Genomic DNA, 18,150 nt, shown 5'->3' with positions numbered 1-18,150 from the left:
TGGGGTGTTAAGGTCTCCCGCTATTATTATGTGGAAGTCTAAATCTCTTTGTAGGTCTCTAAGAGCTTTATGAATCTGGGTGTTCCTGTATTGGGTGCATATATATTTAGGATAGCTAGCTCTTCTTATTGCATTGATCTCTTTACCATTGTGTAATGCCCTTCTTTGTCTTTTTTGATCTTTGTTGGTTTAAAGTCTGTTTTATTAGAGACTAGGATTGCAACCTCTGCTTTTTTTTTCTTTCCATTTGCTTGGTAAATATTCCTCCATCCCTTTATTTTGAGCCTGTGTGTGTCTTTGCACGTGAAATGGGTCTCCCAAATACAGCACACCAATGAGTCTTGACTCTATCCAGTTTGCCAGTCTGTGTCTTTTAATTGGGACATTTAGCCCATTTACATTTAAGGTTAATCTGGGACACAGCTAAAGCAGTGTTCAGAGGGAAATTTATAGCACTAAATGTCCATAGGAGAAAGCAGGAAAGATCTAAAATTGACACACTAACATGACAATTAAAAGAACTAGAGAAGGAAGAGCATACAAATTCAAAAGCTAGCAGAAGACAAGAAATAACTAAGATTAGAGCAGAACTGAAGGAGATAGAGGCACAAAAAACCCTTCAAAAATCTGTGAATCCAGGAGCTGGTTTTTTGAAAAGATTAACAAGATAGACTGCTAGCCAGATGAATAAACAAGAAAAGAGAGAAAATCAAAGAGACACAATAAAAAATGATAAAGGGGGTATCACCACTGATCCCATAGAAATACAAACTACCATCAGAGAATACTATAAACACTTGTATACAAATAAACTGGAAAACCTAGAAGAAATGGATAAATTCCTGGACACACACACCCTCCCAAGATGAAGTCGAATTCCTGAATAGACCAATAACAAGTTCTGAAATTGAGGCAGTAATTAGTAGCCTACCAACCAAAAAAAAGCCCAGGACCAGATAGATTTACAGCTGAATTCTACCAGAGGTACAAAGAGGAGCTGGTACAATTCCTTTTGAAACTATTCCAAACAATAGAAAAAGAGGGACTCTTCCCTAACTCATTTTATGAGGCCAGTATCATCCTGATACCCAAACCTGGCAGACACACAAGAAAAAAAGAAAATTTCCTCGATGAACATCAGTGCGAAAATCCTCAATAAAATGCTGGCAAACTGAATCCAGCAGCACATCAAAAAGCTTATCCACCATGACCAAGTAAGCTTCATCCCTGGGATGCAAGACTTGTTCAGCATACGCAAATCAATAAACATAATCCATAACATAAACAGAACCAATGGCAAAAACCACATGATTATCTCAATAGATGCAGAAAACGCCTTCAATAAAATTCAGCACCCCTTCATGCCAAAACTCTCAATAAACTAGTTATTGATGGAACGTATCTCAAAATAATAAGAGCTATTTATGACAAACCCACAGCTAATGTCACTGAATGGGCAAAAGCTGAATGCATCCCCTTTGAAAACTGGCACAAAACAAGGATGCCCTCTCTCACCACTCATATTCAACAAAGTATTGGAAGTTCTGGCCAGGGCAGTCAGGCTAGAGAAAGAAAGAAAGGGTATTCAGATAGGAAGAGAGGAAGTCAGATTGTCTCTGCAGATGACATGATTGTGTATTTAAAAAACCCCATCGTCTCAACCCAAAATCTCCTTAAGCTGATAAGCAACTTCAGCAAAGTCTCAGGATACAAACTCAATGTGCAAAAATTACAAGCATTCCTCTACACCGATAATAGACAAACAGCTAAATCATGAGTGAACTCCCATTCACAATTGCTACAAAGAGAATAAAATACCTAGGAATCCAACTTACAAGGGATGTGAAGAACCTCTTCAAGGAGAACTACAAACCGCTGCTCAAGGAAATAAGAGAGGATACAAACAAATGGAAAAACATTCCATGTTCATGGATAGGAAGAATCAATATCGTGAAAATGGCCATACGGCCCATAGTAATTTATAGATTTGATGCTATCCCCATCAAGCTCCCATTGACTTTCTTCACAGAATTAGAAAAACCTATTTTAAATTTCATATGGAACCAAAAAAGAGCCTGCATAGCTAAGACAATCCTAAGCAAAAAGAACAAAGCTGGAGGCATCATGCCACCTGACTTCAAACTATAATACAAGGCTACAGTGTACCACACAGTATGGTAGTGGTACCAAAACAGATATCATGGTACTGGTACCAAAACAGATAGACCAGTGGAACAGAGGCCTCAGAAATAACACCATACATCTACAACCGTCTGATCTTTGACAAACCTGACAAAAACAAGCAATGGGGGAAAGATTCCCTATTTAATAAATGGTGTTGGGAAAACTGGCTAGACATATGTAGAAAATTGAAACTGGATCCCTTCCTTACATCTTATACAAAAATTAACTCAAGATGGATTAAAGACATAAATGTAAGACCTAAAACCATAAAAACCCTAGAAGAAAACCTAGGCAATACCATTCAGGACATAGGCATGGGCAAAAACTTTATGACTAAAACACCAAAAGCAATGGCAACAAAAGCCAGATTGACAGATGGCGTCTAATTAAACTAAGAGCTTCTGCATGGCAAAAACAAACAAAAAAAGCTATCATCAAAGGGAACAGGCAACCTACAGAACAGGAGAAAATGTTTATAATCTGTCCATCTGACAAAGGACTAATATCCAGAATCTTCAAAGAACTTAAATTTACAAGAAAAAAACAATCCCATCAAAAAGTGGGTGAAGGATATGAACAGACACTTCTCAAGAAGACATTTATGTGGCCAATAAACATGAAAAAAAGCTCATCATCACTGGTCATTAGAGACATGCAGTTCAAAACCACAATGAAATACCATCTCACACCAGTTAGAATGGCGATCATTAAAACTTCAGGAAACAACAGAAGCTGGAGAGGATGTGGAGAAATAGGAACGCGTTTACACTGTTGGTGGGAGTGTAAATTAATTCAACCATTGTGGAGGACAGTGTAGCAATTCCTCAAGGATCTAGAACCAGAAATACCATTTGACCCAGCAATCCCGTTATTGGGTATATACCCAAAGGATTATAAATCATTCTATAAAGACACATGCACACGTATGTTTATTGCAGCACTGTTCGCAATAGCAAAGACTTGGAACCAACCCAAGTGCCCATCAATGATAGGCTGGATAAAGAAAATGTGGTGGCTGGGCGGTGGCTCACGCCTGTAATCCCAGTACCTTGGGAGGCTGAGGCGGGTGGATCGCCTGAGGTCAGGAGTTCAAGACCAGCCCTGACCAACATGGCAAAACCCCATCTCTACTAAAAATACAAAAATTAGCCATGCATGGTGGTGTGCGCCTGTAATCCCAGGTACCCAGGAGGCTGAGGCAGGAGAATCACTGGAACCCGGGGGCCAGAGACTGCAGCGAGCCAAGATTGTGCCATTGTACTCCAGACTGGGTGACAGAACAAGACTCCCATCTCAAAAAAAAAAAAAAAAAAAAAAAAAAAAGTGGCACACATACACCATGGAGTATTATGTAGCCATAAAAAAGGATGAGTTCATGTCCTTTGCAGGGACATGGATAAAGCTGGAAACCATCATTCTCAGCAAACTGACACAGGAACAGAAAACCACTCATAAAGTGGGAGATGAACAGTGACAACACATGGACACAGGGAGGGGAACATCACACACCAGGGCCTGTCACGGGGTCGGTGCGGGTAGGGGAGGGATAGCGTTACGAGAAATATTCCTAATGTAGACGACGGGTTGATGGGTGCAGCAAACCACCATGACGTGTGTATACCTATATAACAAACCTGCACGTTCTGCACCTGTATCCCAGAACTTAAAAGTATTTTTTTTAAAAAAGCCAGATCTCGCTTTCTTGCCCAAGCTGCAGTTCATTGAGCATGATTTTAGTTCAGTGTAACCTCCAGTTCCTTCTATTGAGTTTTCTGAGCTCTTCATAGATTCTGGTTATTAATCCATTGTCAGATGGGTAGTTGCAAATACTTTCTCCCATTCTGTTTGTTGCCTTTTTGCTTTGTTAATTGTGTCTTTTGCTATGCAGAGGCTTTTTATCTTGATGTAATGCCATTTGTCTTTATTTTTGCTTTAGTTGTCTGTATTTTTGAGGTCTTATATTGAAAAATTCTTGTCGAGATCAGTGTCCAGAAGTGTTTCCCCAGTATTTTCTTATAGTAATTCCATAGTTTCAGGTCTTAGAGTTGAGTCTTTAATTCCATGTGGATTTGCTATTTTGTGTATGGTGAGAGAGAGAGAGATGTAATTTCATTGTCCTGCATACAGTTATCCAGTTTTCTCGGCACCAGGTATTAAAGGAACTATCATTTCCCCATTGCATGAACTTGGAGGCTTTCTCAAAAATGAATTGGTTGTAAATGTATGGATTTATATTTGAGATCTCCATTCTGTTTCATTGCTCTATGTGTTTTTATGCCAGTACCATGCTGATTTGGTTACTATAGCTTATTGTAACTTTTGAAGTCAGGTAGTGTAATGTCTCCAGCTGTGTTCTTTTTGCTCAGGATTGCTTTGGCTATTCAGGGTCTTTTGTGGTTCCATATAAATTTTAGGATTTTTTTTTTCCTGTTTCTGTGAAGAATGTCATTGGTATTTTGATAGGGATAGCATTGAATCTGTAAATTGCTTTGGGTATTGTTGCCATTTTAACAATATTATTTCTTCCAATCCATGAACATGAAATATTTTTCAATTTTTTTTGTGTGTGTCCTCTTCAGTTTCTTTCTCTTCTTTTCTCTTTTTGAGACAGTCTCACTTCATCACACAGGCTGGAATTCAGTGGCACAATCTCGGCTCATTGCAACCCCCACCTCCTGGGTTCAAGCTATTCTCGTGGCTCAGCTTCTTAAGTAGCTGGGATTACAGGCATGTGACGCCATGCCTGGCAAATTTTTGTAATTTTAGTAGAGTTGGGGTTTCACCATGTTGGCTAGGCTGGTTGTGAACTCCTGGCCTCTAGTGATGCGCCTGCCTTGACCTACCAAAGTGCTGGAATTAAGGCATGAGCCACCATACCCAGCCCCTCTTCAATTTCTTTCACCGATGTTTTATAGTTTTCCTTATATAGATAATTTACTTCTTTGGTTAAATTGACTCCTAGGTATTTAATATTTTTTGTAGCTGTTGTAAATGTGATTGCTTTCTTGATTTATTTTATACATTGTTCATTGTTGGTGTATATAAATGCTACTTATTTTCGTATGTTGATTTTGCATCCTGCTACTTTACTGAATTTATCAGTTCTAAAAGCTTTTTGGTGAAGTCTTTAGGTTTTTCTAAGTATAAGATCGTGTCATCTGTCAACAAGACTAATTTGACATCTTCCTTGTCAATTTAGATATCCTTTATTTCTCTTGCCTAATTGCTCTGGTTGGGACTTTCAGTACTGTGTTGAATAAAAGTGGTGAGAGTGGGCATCCTTGTATTGTTTCAGATCACAGAGGAAAGGCCTTCGCTTTTTCCCTCAGCTTGATGTTAGTTTGTGAATTTGTCGTATATGGCCTTCTATTATTTTGAGATATGTTCATTCTATACCCTGTTTTTTGGGAATTTTTATCATGAAGGGATGTTGAATTTTATCAAATGCTTTTTCTTCATCTATTGAGATGAGACCGTATGGTTTTTTCTCCTTTGTTCTGTTAATGTGATATATCACATTTATTGATTTGTATATGTTGAACTCTCCTTGCATCCCTGGGATGAATCCTACTTGATCATGGTAATTGATCTTTTGAACGTGTTGTTTAATTCAGTTTGCTAGTATTTCATTGAGGATATTTGTATTTACGTTCATCAGTGATGTTGGCCTGTAGTTTTCTTTTTTTGTTGCATCCTTGTCTGGTTTTGTTATCAAGGTAATACAGCCCTTGTAAAATGATTTTGGAAATATTCTCCCCTCTTCAATATTTTTGAGTAGAAGAGTTTGCAGTAGAATTGGTATTACTTCTTAAAATACTTTTTGTAAAATTCATCAGTGAAGCCATCAGGTTGTGGGCTTTTCTTTGATGGGAGACTCTCTATTACACCTTGTATCATTGACTCATTAATTGGCTTATTGAGGCTTTCTGTTTCTTCATGGTTCAATCTTGATAGGTTGTATGTGTCCAAGAATTTATCAGTTTCTTCCAGCTTTTCTAATTTGTTAGCAAATATTGTTCATCGTAGTCTCTTTAAGAGTCTTTGTATTTCTGCAATAATGGGTATAGTGGCTGAGTTTCAAGAAAACCAAGGGAATCTTGGTTAACTCTTTTTAGTTTATTTTTCTTTTGGTAATTGTCTTTTATTTCCTGGCCTAGAAAGTCCCTTAGCCAGAGTCAGAAGCCCACCTAGATTCAAGGGGAGGAAATACAGATTCCATGTATTAACAGAAAGTGTATCAAAGTCACATTGGAAAAAGGGCATATTAAACATTAAGTAATTTAATGTTAGCTGCTTTGTCTAGTAAAATTAATTTAGAAAATTTAGGTTAGCTTTTTATGAGAAAATAAAATCAAGTGTTATAGAAAAGATCAAAATGATTGAGAAGATAACTTTTATACCAGTTTAGTTTAAGGAGTCACTTTAACTAGAAATATTACCCAGATTCTTAAAGCTCTTCAAGTTAGGTCATAATTTCTTTTAATTTAGCTGTCTCAATTTGCTTTCCTTTGCTTATTCTCACTTATTCTAACAGCAAGCTACTCGTCTTTTTGACACCCTCCCTCCCTTTACAGCTTCAGCAAACATCTCAAGTTTTATTAAAGGGTAAGTGTACTTAAAGCATAATGAGGTGGTTCTCTTGGTGGGATCTTAACATGTACAGTAATTATAAATGAGGTAATTCTGGAGTAAAGAGTAGGGTGTTTATTATGTTCGTTGCATTTTTTCCCCCTTTTTTGTATGTGCTGCTTTATGTAGCATTTACATCAGGTTGTGGGTTGAGCCTTGGAGCTTAACTCCAGAGTTTATTAACACTTGTTTCTTCACATCTGGACTTGGAACTGCCCTATTTCTTCAAGAGAAGAAGAAAGAGTTAGGCACTGAGAACCCTTGATATGTTTCCTATGTTAATTAAAGGGAGAACTAAAGTTGTAGACAGCTGAGCAGCAATTATTGACATTCCATCTTCTCTCCCATTCCAGTCCGCATTTGGTCTCTTGCCTACAGTGATTTAAACTGGGCAGCCTGGCTGAGCTAGGACTCAGTAAAGTGCAGTCAGCAGACTAATGTTGGTGCTGGAACTGTTAACAGCTTAGGACAAGATAAGGAAATTTGGTGTAAGCATCTAGACACCTTACGGCAATTTGATAGTGATTTTATGTCGAAATTCTAATGACGGAAATTTTGTGTTTGGCTTAGGTATGTCTTTTTTTAAAAAAAAACTTCATTTTTCTAGAAATTCCTTTTCATTGTATTTTACAAAAGAATTGGTCTGTGATAGGTTGGAAATTAAAACTGGTTCTTCATCACAGATGAGAAGGACTGGTCTAAGCCATGTAAAAACAGTTTTTGGTTTTAAAATCTTTTCATTTCTGCTTTGATAATTTATTGAAAAAGATATTCTGTAGTGTGCAAAAGTGGCAGATCTCTGAATAATTAATCTTGAAAAGTTTTTAAAAATGTAATTGGTCACAGAAACAGAAGGGCTACGATAACAAAGCCCTGTGAAAAGATTACCTTTCCATGGTGAGGGGGTGAAAGACGTTCTTCATTTAGAGACACACAAAGAATTGGCAGCCCCAGCTGTTCAACTTTAGCCAAGGATCAGAAACAAATACACAACCACACAAACAACACAGGGAAGTCTGTTAATTGGTAGAAACAGAATAGTCATTGTAGCAGAAAGCAACTCTTGAAACTTGTCATTCTGTAGTTGAGGCCATTTTTTTGAACTGACCAACCCGTGATGAGTGCCCAAAGAGGTGACCCAGATGCCAGGATCTCAGAACCCTCAAGACCAACAAAAAGACAAACATGAAGACATGTGAATGCCACCAACAGGGTACTTGGGAAGATAACAGCATGAGGCACAGACCTTCCCGGAGAGAGTTGAAGAAGGCCTGATGGCAAATATATTGCCTATTTGAGAATTTATAGCATAGATCAGATTTTGACAAGCAGATAAAACATTAAAGTGTAAAACAAAATAGCATTCTTTTTTAATTTTTATTTTTCTTTTGCTAAGTTCTGAAAGGATAGGAGCAAAATCACATTCTATAGTGGAAAACTGCTTCATTCTGGTAACATTGCAACAGAGGTTTATCTTGTAAAAAATGTTTTGGCCTAGTTTTTGAAGATAAATGATAGTTTTATTTGTTCTTTCTTAACCTTTATGTTTTACTACCCCACCCTTTTTTTGGGGGTGTGGGGCAGCTGTGGTACTTGGCAGTCACTTCTAAAACAATGCTGTACGCAAGTGGTAATGGTGGGCATCCATGTCTTATTTCCAGTTTGGGGAGGGGAAATTTTTTTCGTACTAGAACAATGCTGTACGCAAGTGGTAACAGTGGGCATCCATGTCTTATTTCCAGTTTGAGGAGGGAAAATTTTTTCCCACTAGTATTTACATTTCATATAGATACTCTTCATCAGATGTACGAAATCTCATCCTATTTCTAGTTTGCTATGAGTTTTTATCATGAGTGGTTGGTAAACTTTATCATATGTGTTTTCTGCATGTATCAAGGTAACTGGCTGTTCTTTCTGAAAATGTGGTAAATTACACTGATTGCTTTTTGAATGAATACCTTTCGTCTATTCCTAGAGTAAACTTTTGGTCATGATATGTTATTCCTTTAAAATATTGCTGGATTAAGTATGCAAATTGTTAAGATTTTTGCATCTGTGTTTATAAGAAAGGTAGACTTATATCATTTCTCATCCTGTTCTGTCAGGTTTTGATATCACTGTTCTGCAGGTGTCATAAAACAAGTTGGGAAATGTTCTGTATCTGTTTTCTGGAAGAATTTGTGTAAGATTAACATTTCTTAATTTGTTGAAAGAATTAAAATGTTCCTTTGTGGGGAGGATTTTAGATGGACTATTTTAAATAGAACAGTCTAGTTTCATTTTATATTGTTTCATTTTGCTATGTTGTGTTTTGCAAGGAATTGTGCTTATCTAAATTTTCAAATTCATTGGCATAAAGTTATTAATAATCCCTTATTGTATTACTCATTATCTCTTACCTCTTATTATCTTCTCCATTATTGATGTTGCTAGTTTCTCCTGACTCATTTTATCTTTGATCAGTCTTTCGAGAGGTGTATCAGTTTTGTTTTTTAGAAGAGTAACTTTTGATTTTGTTTTGCTTTTAAGTTGTCCTTTTAAATATGCATTCTTCTTTTAATTAAAAAATTTTCATTGGTACATAGTGGGTATATATATAAATTTATGGGGTACATGAGATGTGTTCATATAGGCATACAGTGCATCATAATCACATCAGGCTAAATGGGGTATCCATCACCTCAAACATTTCTCATTTTTTTGGTGTTACAAACATTCTAATTATACTCTTAGTTATTTTTAAATGTACATGTTTGTTGGCTGTAATCCCTAGTTGTGCTACCAAATACTAGATGTTATGCATTCTGTTTTTCTGTAAATTAACCATCCCCCCTTCACAGATGTATATTCTTAGAGATACTCAACTATCACTTCTAATACATGAATTTAAATATGTAATTTTTTTTTTTTTTTTAAAGGAGACAGGGTTGTGCTCTGTTGCTCAGGCTGGAGTGCAGTGATACAGTCATAACTTAAGCTCTGGGGCTTAAGCAGTCCTCCTGCCTCAGCCTCCCAAGGAGCTGGGACTATAGGCACACACCACCATGCCCAGCTAATTTTTAAATTATTTTGTAGGGATCTCACTGTGTTGCCCAGGCAGGTCTTGAACTTCTGGCCTCAAGCTGTCCTCCCATCTCAGCCTCCGAAAGTGCTGGGATTACAGGCATGATTCCCTGTGCCCTGCCAAACATATAGATTTTACTCTAAGCATAGCTCTGTCTACTTTCACAGTTTTGATATTTCTTTTCAGTGCATTATTTAATTCAAAATACTTTTGAGTCTCTTTTTGACTTAAAGGGTTACTTGAAATACACTGCTTAATTTCCTGACAATGGAACATTTTCTAGTTATTTTGTAATTGTTGTCTAGCCTAATGCTAGACACAGAATATACTTTGAATAATTTTAGTCCCTTGATATTTATTGAATCTTGCTCTTTCACTCAGCATATGGGCAACTTTAGAAAATATTTCTTGTGTACTTGCAAAGATTATGTATTATCCTATTAGGTATAGTGTCAGTTAGATCAGATTTGTTCATCGTGCTCTTCAGATCTTCTATAGGGTACCAAAAGTTATAAGAGTGTATTCATGTATACTCAGAAGTGCCACCCCATTCCTGCACTTTCCGTCTTGGTCACACCTCTCCCATGTGTAACCAATCTCACTGGACTCCCATTTTTACTTTATGGAGTTATTTTGCACATATGAGCAGACACATTTGTATTTTCCTATTTTCCCCATTTTATTCAAAAGGTATGCTGTGGCTGTGATTTGCACTTTGGGTTTTTAACTTAATAAATCCTGGAAATCATACTTAGTCAATTATAGGGCTCTTCTTTCCTTTCCCCCTGCCCCCAACAGATTCATAGTACTCCATTATGGGAATGTACCATAGTTTATTCCATTAGTCTCCCATGAATGGGCATTTAGGTGTTCCCTAATACTTTGCAAGGCTGCAGTGAATAACCTTATGCATATGTATTTTCATGTTGTTGTTAAACATATCTCTTCACTTGGGATGATTGTAACAAAATACATAAACTGGGTGGCTTATAAACAACAGAAACTTATTTCTCACTGGTCTAGAGGCTGGAAGTCCTAGATAAGAGTGACAGTATGGTGGAGTTCTGGTGAGGGCCCTTTTTTCCGGGTTTCAGACTGTGGACTTAGATGCTCAGGCATATCTCTGGAGAGCAGAGACAGGAAGCATGCTCTTGGACTTTCACAAGGACACTAATCCCATTCATGAGGGCCTCACCATTATGACCTCATCTAGTCCACATTGCCTCCAAAAGACCCTACCTTGTAATAGCATCACATTGGGGAGTATGGTCTCAACTTACTAATTTTGGGAGCACACAAATGTTTAGTTTGTAACAGTGTATCTTTTCATAAATTTCTAGAAGTGGAATTGCTGGATCAGAAGGCACATGTAGTTTTGTTATTGTCAAATTCCTCTTTATCCATATGATAGAAAATTCACATTCCCATGAGTAGTGTATGAGAGTTCCTGTTTCCCCACATCCTTACCAACAGACAGGGTACTGCTGTGACCTTTTTAAAAAATCGACAGTTGTTTATGTATTTGTATTTTCACAGAGGTAAAATTCCCATAACATAAAATTTACCATTTTAACAACTTCAAAGTGTACAATTGAGTGTTTTTTAGTATATTCAACCATCACCATGATCAAAATTCAAGCCATTTCTCTCATCCCCAAAAGAAACTCCTTACCTATTAGCAGTCATTCCCAACTCTGCCCTACCCCTAGCCACTGGTAGCTGGTAATCTTTCTTCTCTATAGATTTGTGTATTCCTTCATATAAGTGGAATCACAATTTGTGATCTTTCATGTCTGATTCCTTTGTAGTATAATGTTCTCAAGGTTGCTCCGTGCTGTAGCATGTATCAGTGCTTCATTTCTTTTTTTGCTGAACAATATTTCATTGTTGGGTATACCACATTTTGTTAATCTGTTTATCCAGTGAAGGATGTGGATATTTGGGTTATTTTCACTTTTCAGTGTTGTGGGTAATGCTGCTGTGAACATTCACATGTGAGGGTGTTTCATTTTGTTTTATCTCAGGGTCTTTCTCTGTTACCTAAGCTGGAGTGCAGTGGCATGATTACAGCTCACTGCAGCCTCGACCTCCTGGGCTCAAGCAAGCCTCGGCCTCCCAAGTAGCTGGGACTACAGGCACATGCCACCAAGCCCAGTTAATTTTTGTGGTTTTTGTAGAGATGGGGTTTTGCCATGTTGCCCAGGCTGGTCTTGAACTCCTGAGCTCAAGCAATCCACCTGCCTGAGTCTCCCAAAGTGCTGGGATTACAAGCATGAGCCAGTATGCCCGGCCGTGAGTTTTTATTTGGACATACATTTTCAGTTCTTTTGGGCTTATGTCTACCTAGAAATGGAATGGTAGGTTCACATGGTAACTCCGTGTTTAACCTTTTGAGGAGCTGCCAAACTATTTTCATAGCAGTTGCACCATTTTATACTCTTCCAGCAATGTAGGAAGGTGTCAGTTTCTTCACATCCTTGCCTACACTTGGTATATCTTTTTAATTAATTGGATTGTCTTTTGCATTCTTTTCTATCATTTCCCCCCTCATTTTAAAAGAATTTCTGTATATATATAGGGTATTAGCTTATTTCTGTGACATATGGTACATGTGTTTTTCTTTTGTGTTTTTGGCATCTTTTGACTTGGTTTATGGTTTTCCTTTTACTGTGCTGTCATATCATTTTTTTTTTAACTAATTGGAAAGTGATTTGGATGAAAAGATGTTATTTGTGCTTTGTTTGATACCAACAGAGGGTTGGCCCTTTTCTTTGCTGGGCAGATAGTGGGGAGCTGACAGGGTCTGGCTCTGTCCCCCAGGCTGGAGAGCAGTGGCACGATCTCGGCTCATTGTAGCGTTCCCCTCCTGGGTTCAAGTGATCCTCCCACCTCAGCCTCCCAAGTAGCTGGGACCACAGGCTTGCGCCACAACTCATGGCTCTTTATTGTATTTTTTTGTAGAGATGGGGTTTTGCCAAGGTGGCTAGGTTGGTCTTGAACTTTTGAGCTCAAGCAGTCTGCCTGCCTCAGCCTCCCAAAGTGTTGGGATTATAGGCATGAGCATCTGTGCCTGGCTGGATCTGTGGTTTTGTGTTTGTGTGTGTGTTTGTTTTGAGACAGTCTTACTCTGTGGTCCAGACTGACGTGCAGCAATGTAGTCACAGCTCACTATAGCCTCAACCTCCTGGGCTCAAGCTGTCCTCCCACCTTAGCCTCCTGAGTAGCTGGGACTACAGGAACACACTACCATGCCCAAGCTAATTTTTGTATTTTTTAGTAGAGACAAGGTCTTGTCATGTTGCCCAGGCTGGTCTCAAACTCCTGGGTTCACGCAGTCTTCCCGCCTCAGCCTTCCAAAGGGCTGGGATTACAGGCATGAGCAGCCATACCTGGCCTGCCATGATGGATCTGAGCAGGTATTGTACTCCAGGTTTACAAAGCTCCCTTTGCTTCTGCACCCAGCTGTTCTCATTGCAAGCCTGGGAATGTCCTGATATTATTCTGGTTTATTCCTGAGGTCTTACTCCTGTTTTCTAAATGCTTTCACTGTTTTGAGAGGCTCCTTCTCAGCTCAGGTTCAGGATTCAGTAACTGTCTTCAGGAGACAACCTGCAGAGTGTTTGACACAGTCTCCACCCTTCCTTCTCACCAGAATCCAAGATTTGATCTCTTGCTGCCAAAAGCTCTGCTGGTTTCTCTCCCATTAGTAGACTTTTCCTGGCCCTTCAAGCTCTGAAGGGCTCAGAATTGGCAAATGCCCTGTGGGAAAAAGCAGCCAGTTGTTAAGTATCATTTCCCAGTCTTCATCTGTGTCACTCATTGTCTTGGTTGCCTCAGAATGTCTTCGTCTTGAGCCCTTCAAACATTGTTTGGGTTAAAAAGATTTTTAATCTGGATTTTCGTTTTTCTCAGTGGGTGTTCAGGCTTGTGCAGGCTATTTCTTCACACTCAAATAGAAGCTCTTTATCACACTTAAAAAATGTAATTGTGCATGCTTTTTTCGTTTTGTTTTCAGTTGCTCTCTGTCTGATTCTCCTGTTAACAGTGAGTTGGTTAAGCCAGGGACCTTATTTTAATTATAGTGTTGTTAATCACCAGTGTGTAGTATATGTAATGACATTCATTGAATTTGTATTATACGAAGAAAGAACTTTTCTCTTAGGTAAAAGTTTTCAAAAGTAGGCAGCAAATTCACAAATTTGGCTTTGCTATGAGATTTTCCAACAAATATAAAGGCTATGATAATAAAAGGGGTGGGGATGGGGGTGTTATATTGTTTGTAGATACTTTTTGACACAGCTGAAATTGGAGTCCTGGCCTTTTAATAATTTGTTTAACAAATATTTATTCTGTAAATCAGGTCCTACTCTGAGTGTGGGGAGAGATAGCGATTATTTTAGTGGGTTAGGTCTCTATTCTCCTCAGGCTCCTTCTGCATATAACTTGAGAGAGTATAGGACATTTCGTATAAACATCAACATATCACATTGTAATTGGTAGATTTCAAGTATTATACACCAAAAATTATTTTGTTCTCTTAACAGAATATGACAGATACCTAGCATCTAGCAAAATAATGGCAGCTGCTTACCTTGACCCCAACTTGAATCACACACCAAATTCGAGTACTAAGACTCACCTGGGTACTGGTATGGAACGTTCTCCTGGTGCGATGGAGCGAGTATTAAAGGTCTTTCATTATTTTGAAAGCAATAGTGAGCCAACCACCTGGGCCAGTATTATCAGGCATGGAGATGCTACTGATGTCAGGGTAAGTACGTTTTTCCATGAGACATCTTTAATGTTTATTTAGGTTAAAATTTAATGGCGTGTATGAAAAAAGATAGTGTAATAATTTTCATTTAACTTATCAGGGACTTTTCATATTACAGAAACGTTATTTTTAAGATTTATTAGTTAATATGTGACTGACCAGAGTTCTAATTGTTGTAAAGTTTCTTAGAAAAATAGTGACTGAATCATATTTTAGTCATAAAATGCCATTGACTTGTTTTTCCCTCGTAGGTTTCTTTTTTTAAACTCTTGGGTGAGTACTAGGAAACAGTGCAACTAAAATAGCCTCTAATAACTCAAGAAATAAACTACTGTTCTAGAAAGTGTAATTTTGAAGGTATTTGCATGATTTCAGATAGGATAATTTCTTTTAAAACTCTTGAACATATGCTATGTGTCAGACACTATGCTAGGTTCTGAAGATGTAAAAGGTCCCTGTGAAGTCCTTGATCTTACAGCTTAGAGCCTGTAGAGGGAGAGACATCATGAATGTGATTATAGTACAGTGCAGAAATGCCTCACGGGAGGTTGTTGTGGAAGCTTGGAGGAATAATACCTTTTAAATGTAGAAGTTAGTACTGGAAAGTATTTCCTTTGGGTCTGGGAAGTGAGTAAAGATAGTGATACAGAATTATGGGAGAAGAGCATGCTAGGCAAAGGTAACTACATCTCCCTGAAAGTGGGGAATGAGAAGGTAGCACTGTGATTTCAGAAAGCTGAGTTCAGTATTTAAATGTTCAGTATTTGCTTAGGTGAAGTGTTAAATACCTCCTCTTTCTTCCCCTCTCCACCTAGTCTCTATTCATCTTTAAGGAGTAGAAGTTTCCGTGACAAGGAAGTTTAGATACGTCTTTTTTATTTTCTTTCTTTCTTTTTTCTTTTTCTTTTTCTTTTCTTTTTACAGTAGCTGAATTAATTAATTTACTACTCTCTAACTTACATGCCCTTATTATTTTTAACCAAAGCAAAGGGATTGGTAGAATTTAGATTTAAGGCTAAAAGGTTGGGCACAGTGGTCCATGTCTGTAATTCCAGTACTTTGGGAGGCCAAGGTGGGCAGGTCACTTGAGGTCAGGAGTTCAAGACCAGCCTGGCCAACATGGTGAAACCCCATCTCTACAGAAAATACAAAAATTAGCCAGTTGTGGTGGCACATGCCTATAGTCCCAGCTACTCAGGAGGCTGAGACAGGAGAAACACTTGAACCCAGGAGGCAGAGGTTGCAGTGAGCTGAGATCGCGCCACTGCACTCCAGCCTGGGCAACAAAGCGAGACTCTGTCTCAAAAAAAAAAAAAAAAGGAAAAGTAAAAGGATTTAAGGCTAAAGTCTTATCTATACATTTTACATAATTTTTTGTTACCTCTAAATTTTAATATTAGCGAACTATTTCAAATGGATTATTAAAAATATGATAGCCTCTTTTTTTACAAACTCTTTATGAAGCTGGTTAGCTTTTTTGCTTTTTCTGTTTTTTTCTGCTTCTGTGTTTTACTTTTAACTTTATAAACACTGTCATTTAGTGGAAAGGCCTGAAATGAGGGTCCTGCCGTAAGGTTTTTCAGATAATTCATACTGGAAAGAAATCTTGTAGATGTAACTTGATGTAAGGCTTTTAGTGTATATTCTAGTCTTTGTAGATTTCAGATACAATGAATGAGGAAACTCTTCAATAAAACCATTGTATCAGCCCTAATGAACTTCAGAGCATTCATACAGGAGGCAAACCTTTCGAAGATTATGAATTTGACAAGACATTTAGAAAAAATGTTCAAGACTTACATCAGAAAACTCACCTAGGAAAGAGTGTAACAAATGTGCCATGGTTTTAGTATCAAACTTTCTTCATGTAAGGGGATTACTACCATAGAGCCAGTGTCAATGCAGGCATGTCAGCCTGTAGCCAGTGTTAAAAACTTCCTAGTCATACATTCATATTGTGAAGAAAAATTTAAATCAGATGCAAATGCGTAAGTTATCAGAACTCATTTATCAAACTCGTGAATATCAATCTGATCAAATGTATGTGACCACAAACAAGGTGTTTTATTTCACAGTAATTGGCAAATCATCAGTCAGTGATTTTCAGATTGAGGCAGAAAAATCACAGTTGGCATTGAATTCACCATAGCCTTTCCTGGGATAGCATGAGGTTCTCATGATACTGAGTCACTGTAATGGAAGATTGGATGTTATTCATAACCCACTTCCATTGAATGCTTTAATGCTATAACATTTGAAAATGCAATGTCGTAATTGTAAATTAATGAGTGGATTTGCACATCTGAAGAACATAAGAGGTATCAGACAAAGGAACATTGTGGTTACAGAGTATTGTCAGGAAAGAGAAAAATGGAAGAAACATGACAGCATTTGAAGGCCTGATGACCTTAGAACAGGAAGTGGAGATTGTAGGATTTAGATTGAAGAATTAGATTAGTAAAGAATCTAAGTATAATTACTTGTCAGAAAGAAACTGACCACTGAATAGCATCAAAGGGGATGCCACACAACTATTTTCTGAAATGATACAACTTCTTGTTATTCAGGTAGTGAATAATTCGATTCAGTCTTAAACTCATAGCTACATTGTCCATTATCGTAGCCATGTGCAGCTGTTGAGCACTTGAATGTGGCTAGTCTGAATTGACATGTGCTATAGTATAAAAATATATACCACATTTCAACGAGTAAGAAAACAGAATAAAATATCTCATCAATGTGTTATGATTACATGTTGAATGGTAATACTTTTGATATAGTAGGTTAACTATATTACTGAAATTGAATTCACCTGTTTATTTTTTACTGTGGCTACTAGATATTTTAAAATTACTTATGTGGCTTGCATTATATTTCTGCTGGACAGTTGAGCTCTATAGAAAGCAAATTCTCAGAAAGACTGCTTGGATCAGAAAAACCAAAACCTTTTGAGGAGTTTAAAGATTTGTTTTCACCAAGAATGTCTGGATTTTTGTAACATTTCATTGTAGAGGCTTTCTCGTGCTTCACTTAATAAGTATTAGTGCTTTTACAGTTGTGTGTGCTAATTGTATGTTAATTAATGTTTGGTTGTTGAAAAGATTCACAAGATTTCACTGTTTATAGGCAATGTCCATTACAGCGACAGTAGTAAAATGATACTCATTGAAGTGATCTGGAGATCTTGGGTCCAGGCTTCTTGGCCTTGGACATGATTTTTCTGTAGATGTGAAACCATTACTGGCTTATGTGTAAAGCACCTTAGTATGAGGAAGTGGTAGGGATCTGTGAGAGGGTCACACAAGCATCTCCATCTACATAGCCAAGCTCAACCTGTGGACCTCCCCAGGTGCTGCCAAAATCAGATGCACCTTGTCAGTCCAGTTATTATTACAAAATTGCACTGACAAGCTGGTATATTCTGCCCCTTAAACAGCTCAGGATCCCATGATCACAAACATCACTTATCTTGGCCATAGCTTTGGCCAAGCGTCAGTAC

The 18,150-nt window shown here is 37.8% G+C and overlaps 1 protein-coding gene across 41 annotated transcripts in view; it reads left to right on the top strand.

The window, feature by feature from the left end:
• Positions 1-18,150, top strand: part of PTK2 (protein tyrosine kinase 2) — a 322,010-nt gene that overhangs the window by 61,018 nt on the left and 242,842 nt on the right. For all 41 annotated transcript variants that reach the window (XM_017962371.2, XM_021942917.1, XM_021942938.1 and 38 more), the window contains one exon: positions 14,422-14,648. In XM_017962371.2, the coding sequence (XP_017817860.1) occupies positions 14,454-14,648 (195 nt within the window). In that variant the 5' untranslated portion in view covers positions 14,422-14,453. The remainder of the gene's footprint in view (positions 1-14,421; positions 14,649-18,150) is intronic.

This window comes from Papio anubis, chromosome 8 (genome assembly GCF_008728515.1).
Source record: "Papio anubis isolate 15944 chromosome 8, Panubis1.0, whole genome shotgun sequence".
Lineage (NCBI taxonomy): Eukaryota > Metazoa > Chordata > Mammalia > Primates > Cercopithecidae > Papio > Papio anubis.
This window is presented reverse-complemented; position numbering and strand designations above follow the sequence as displayed.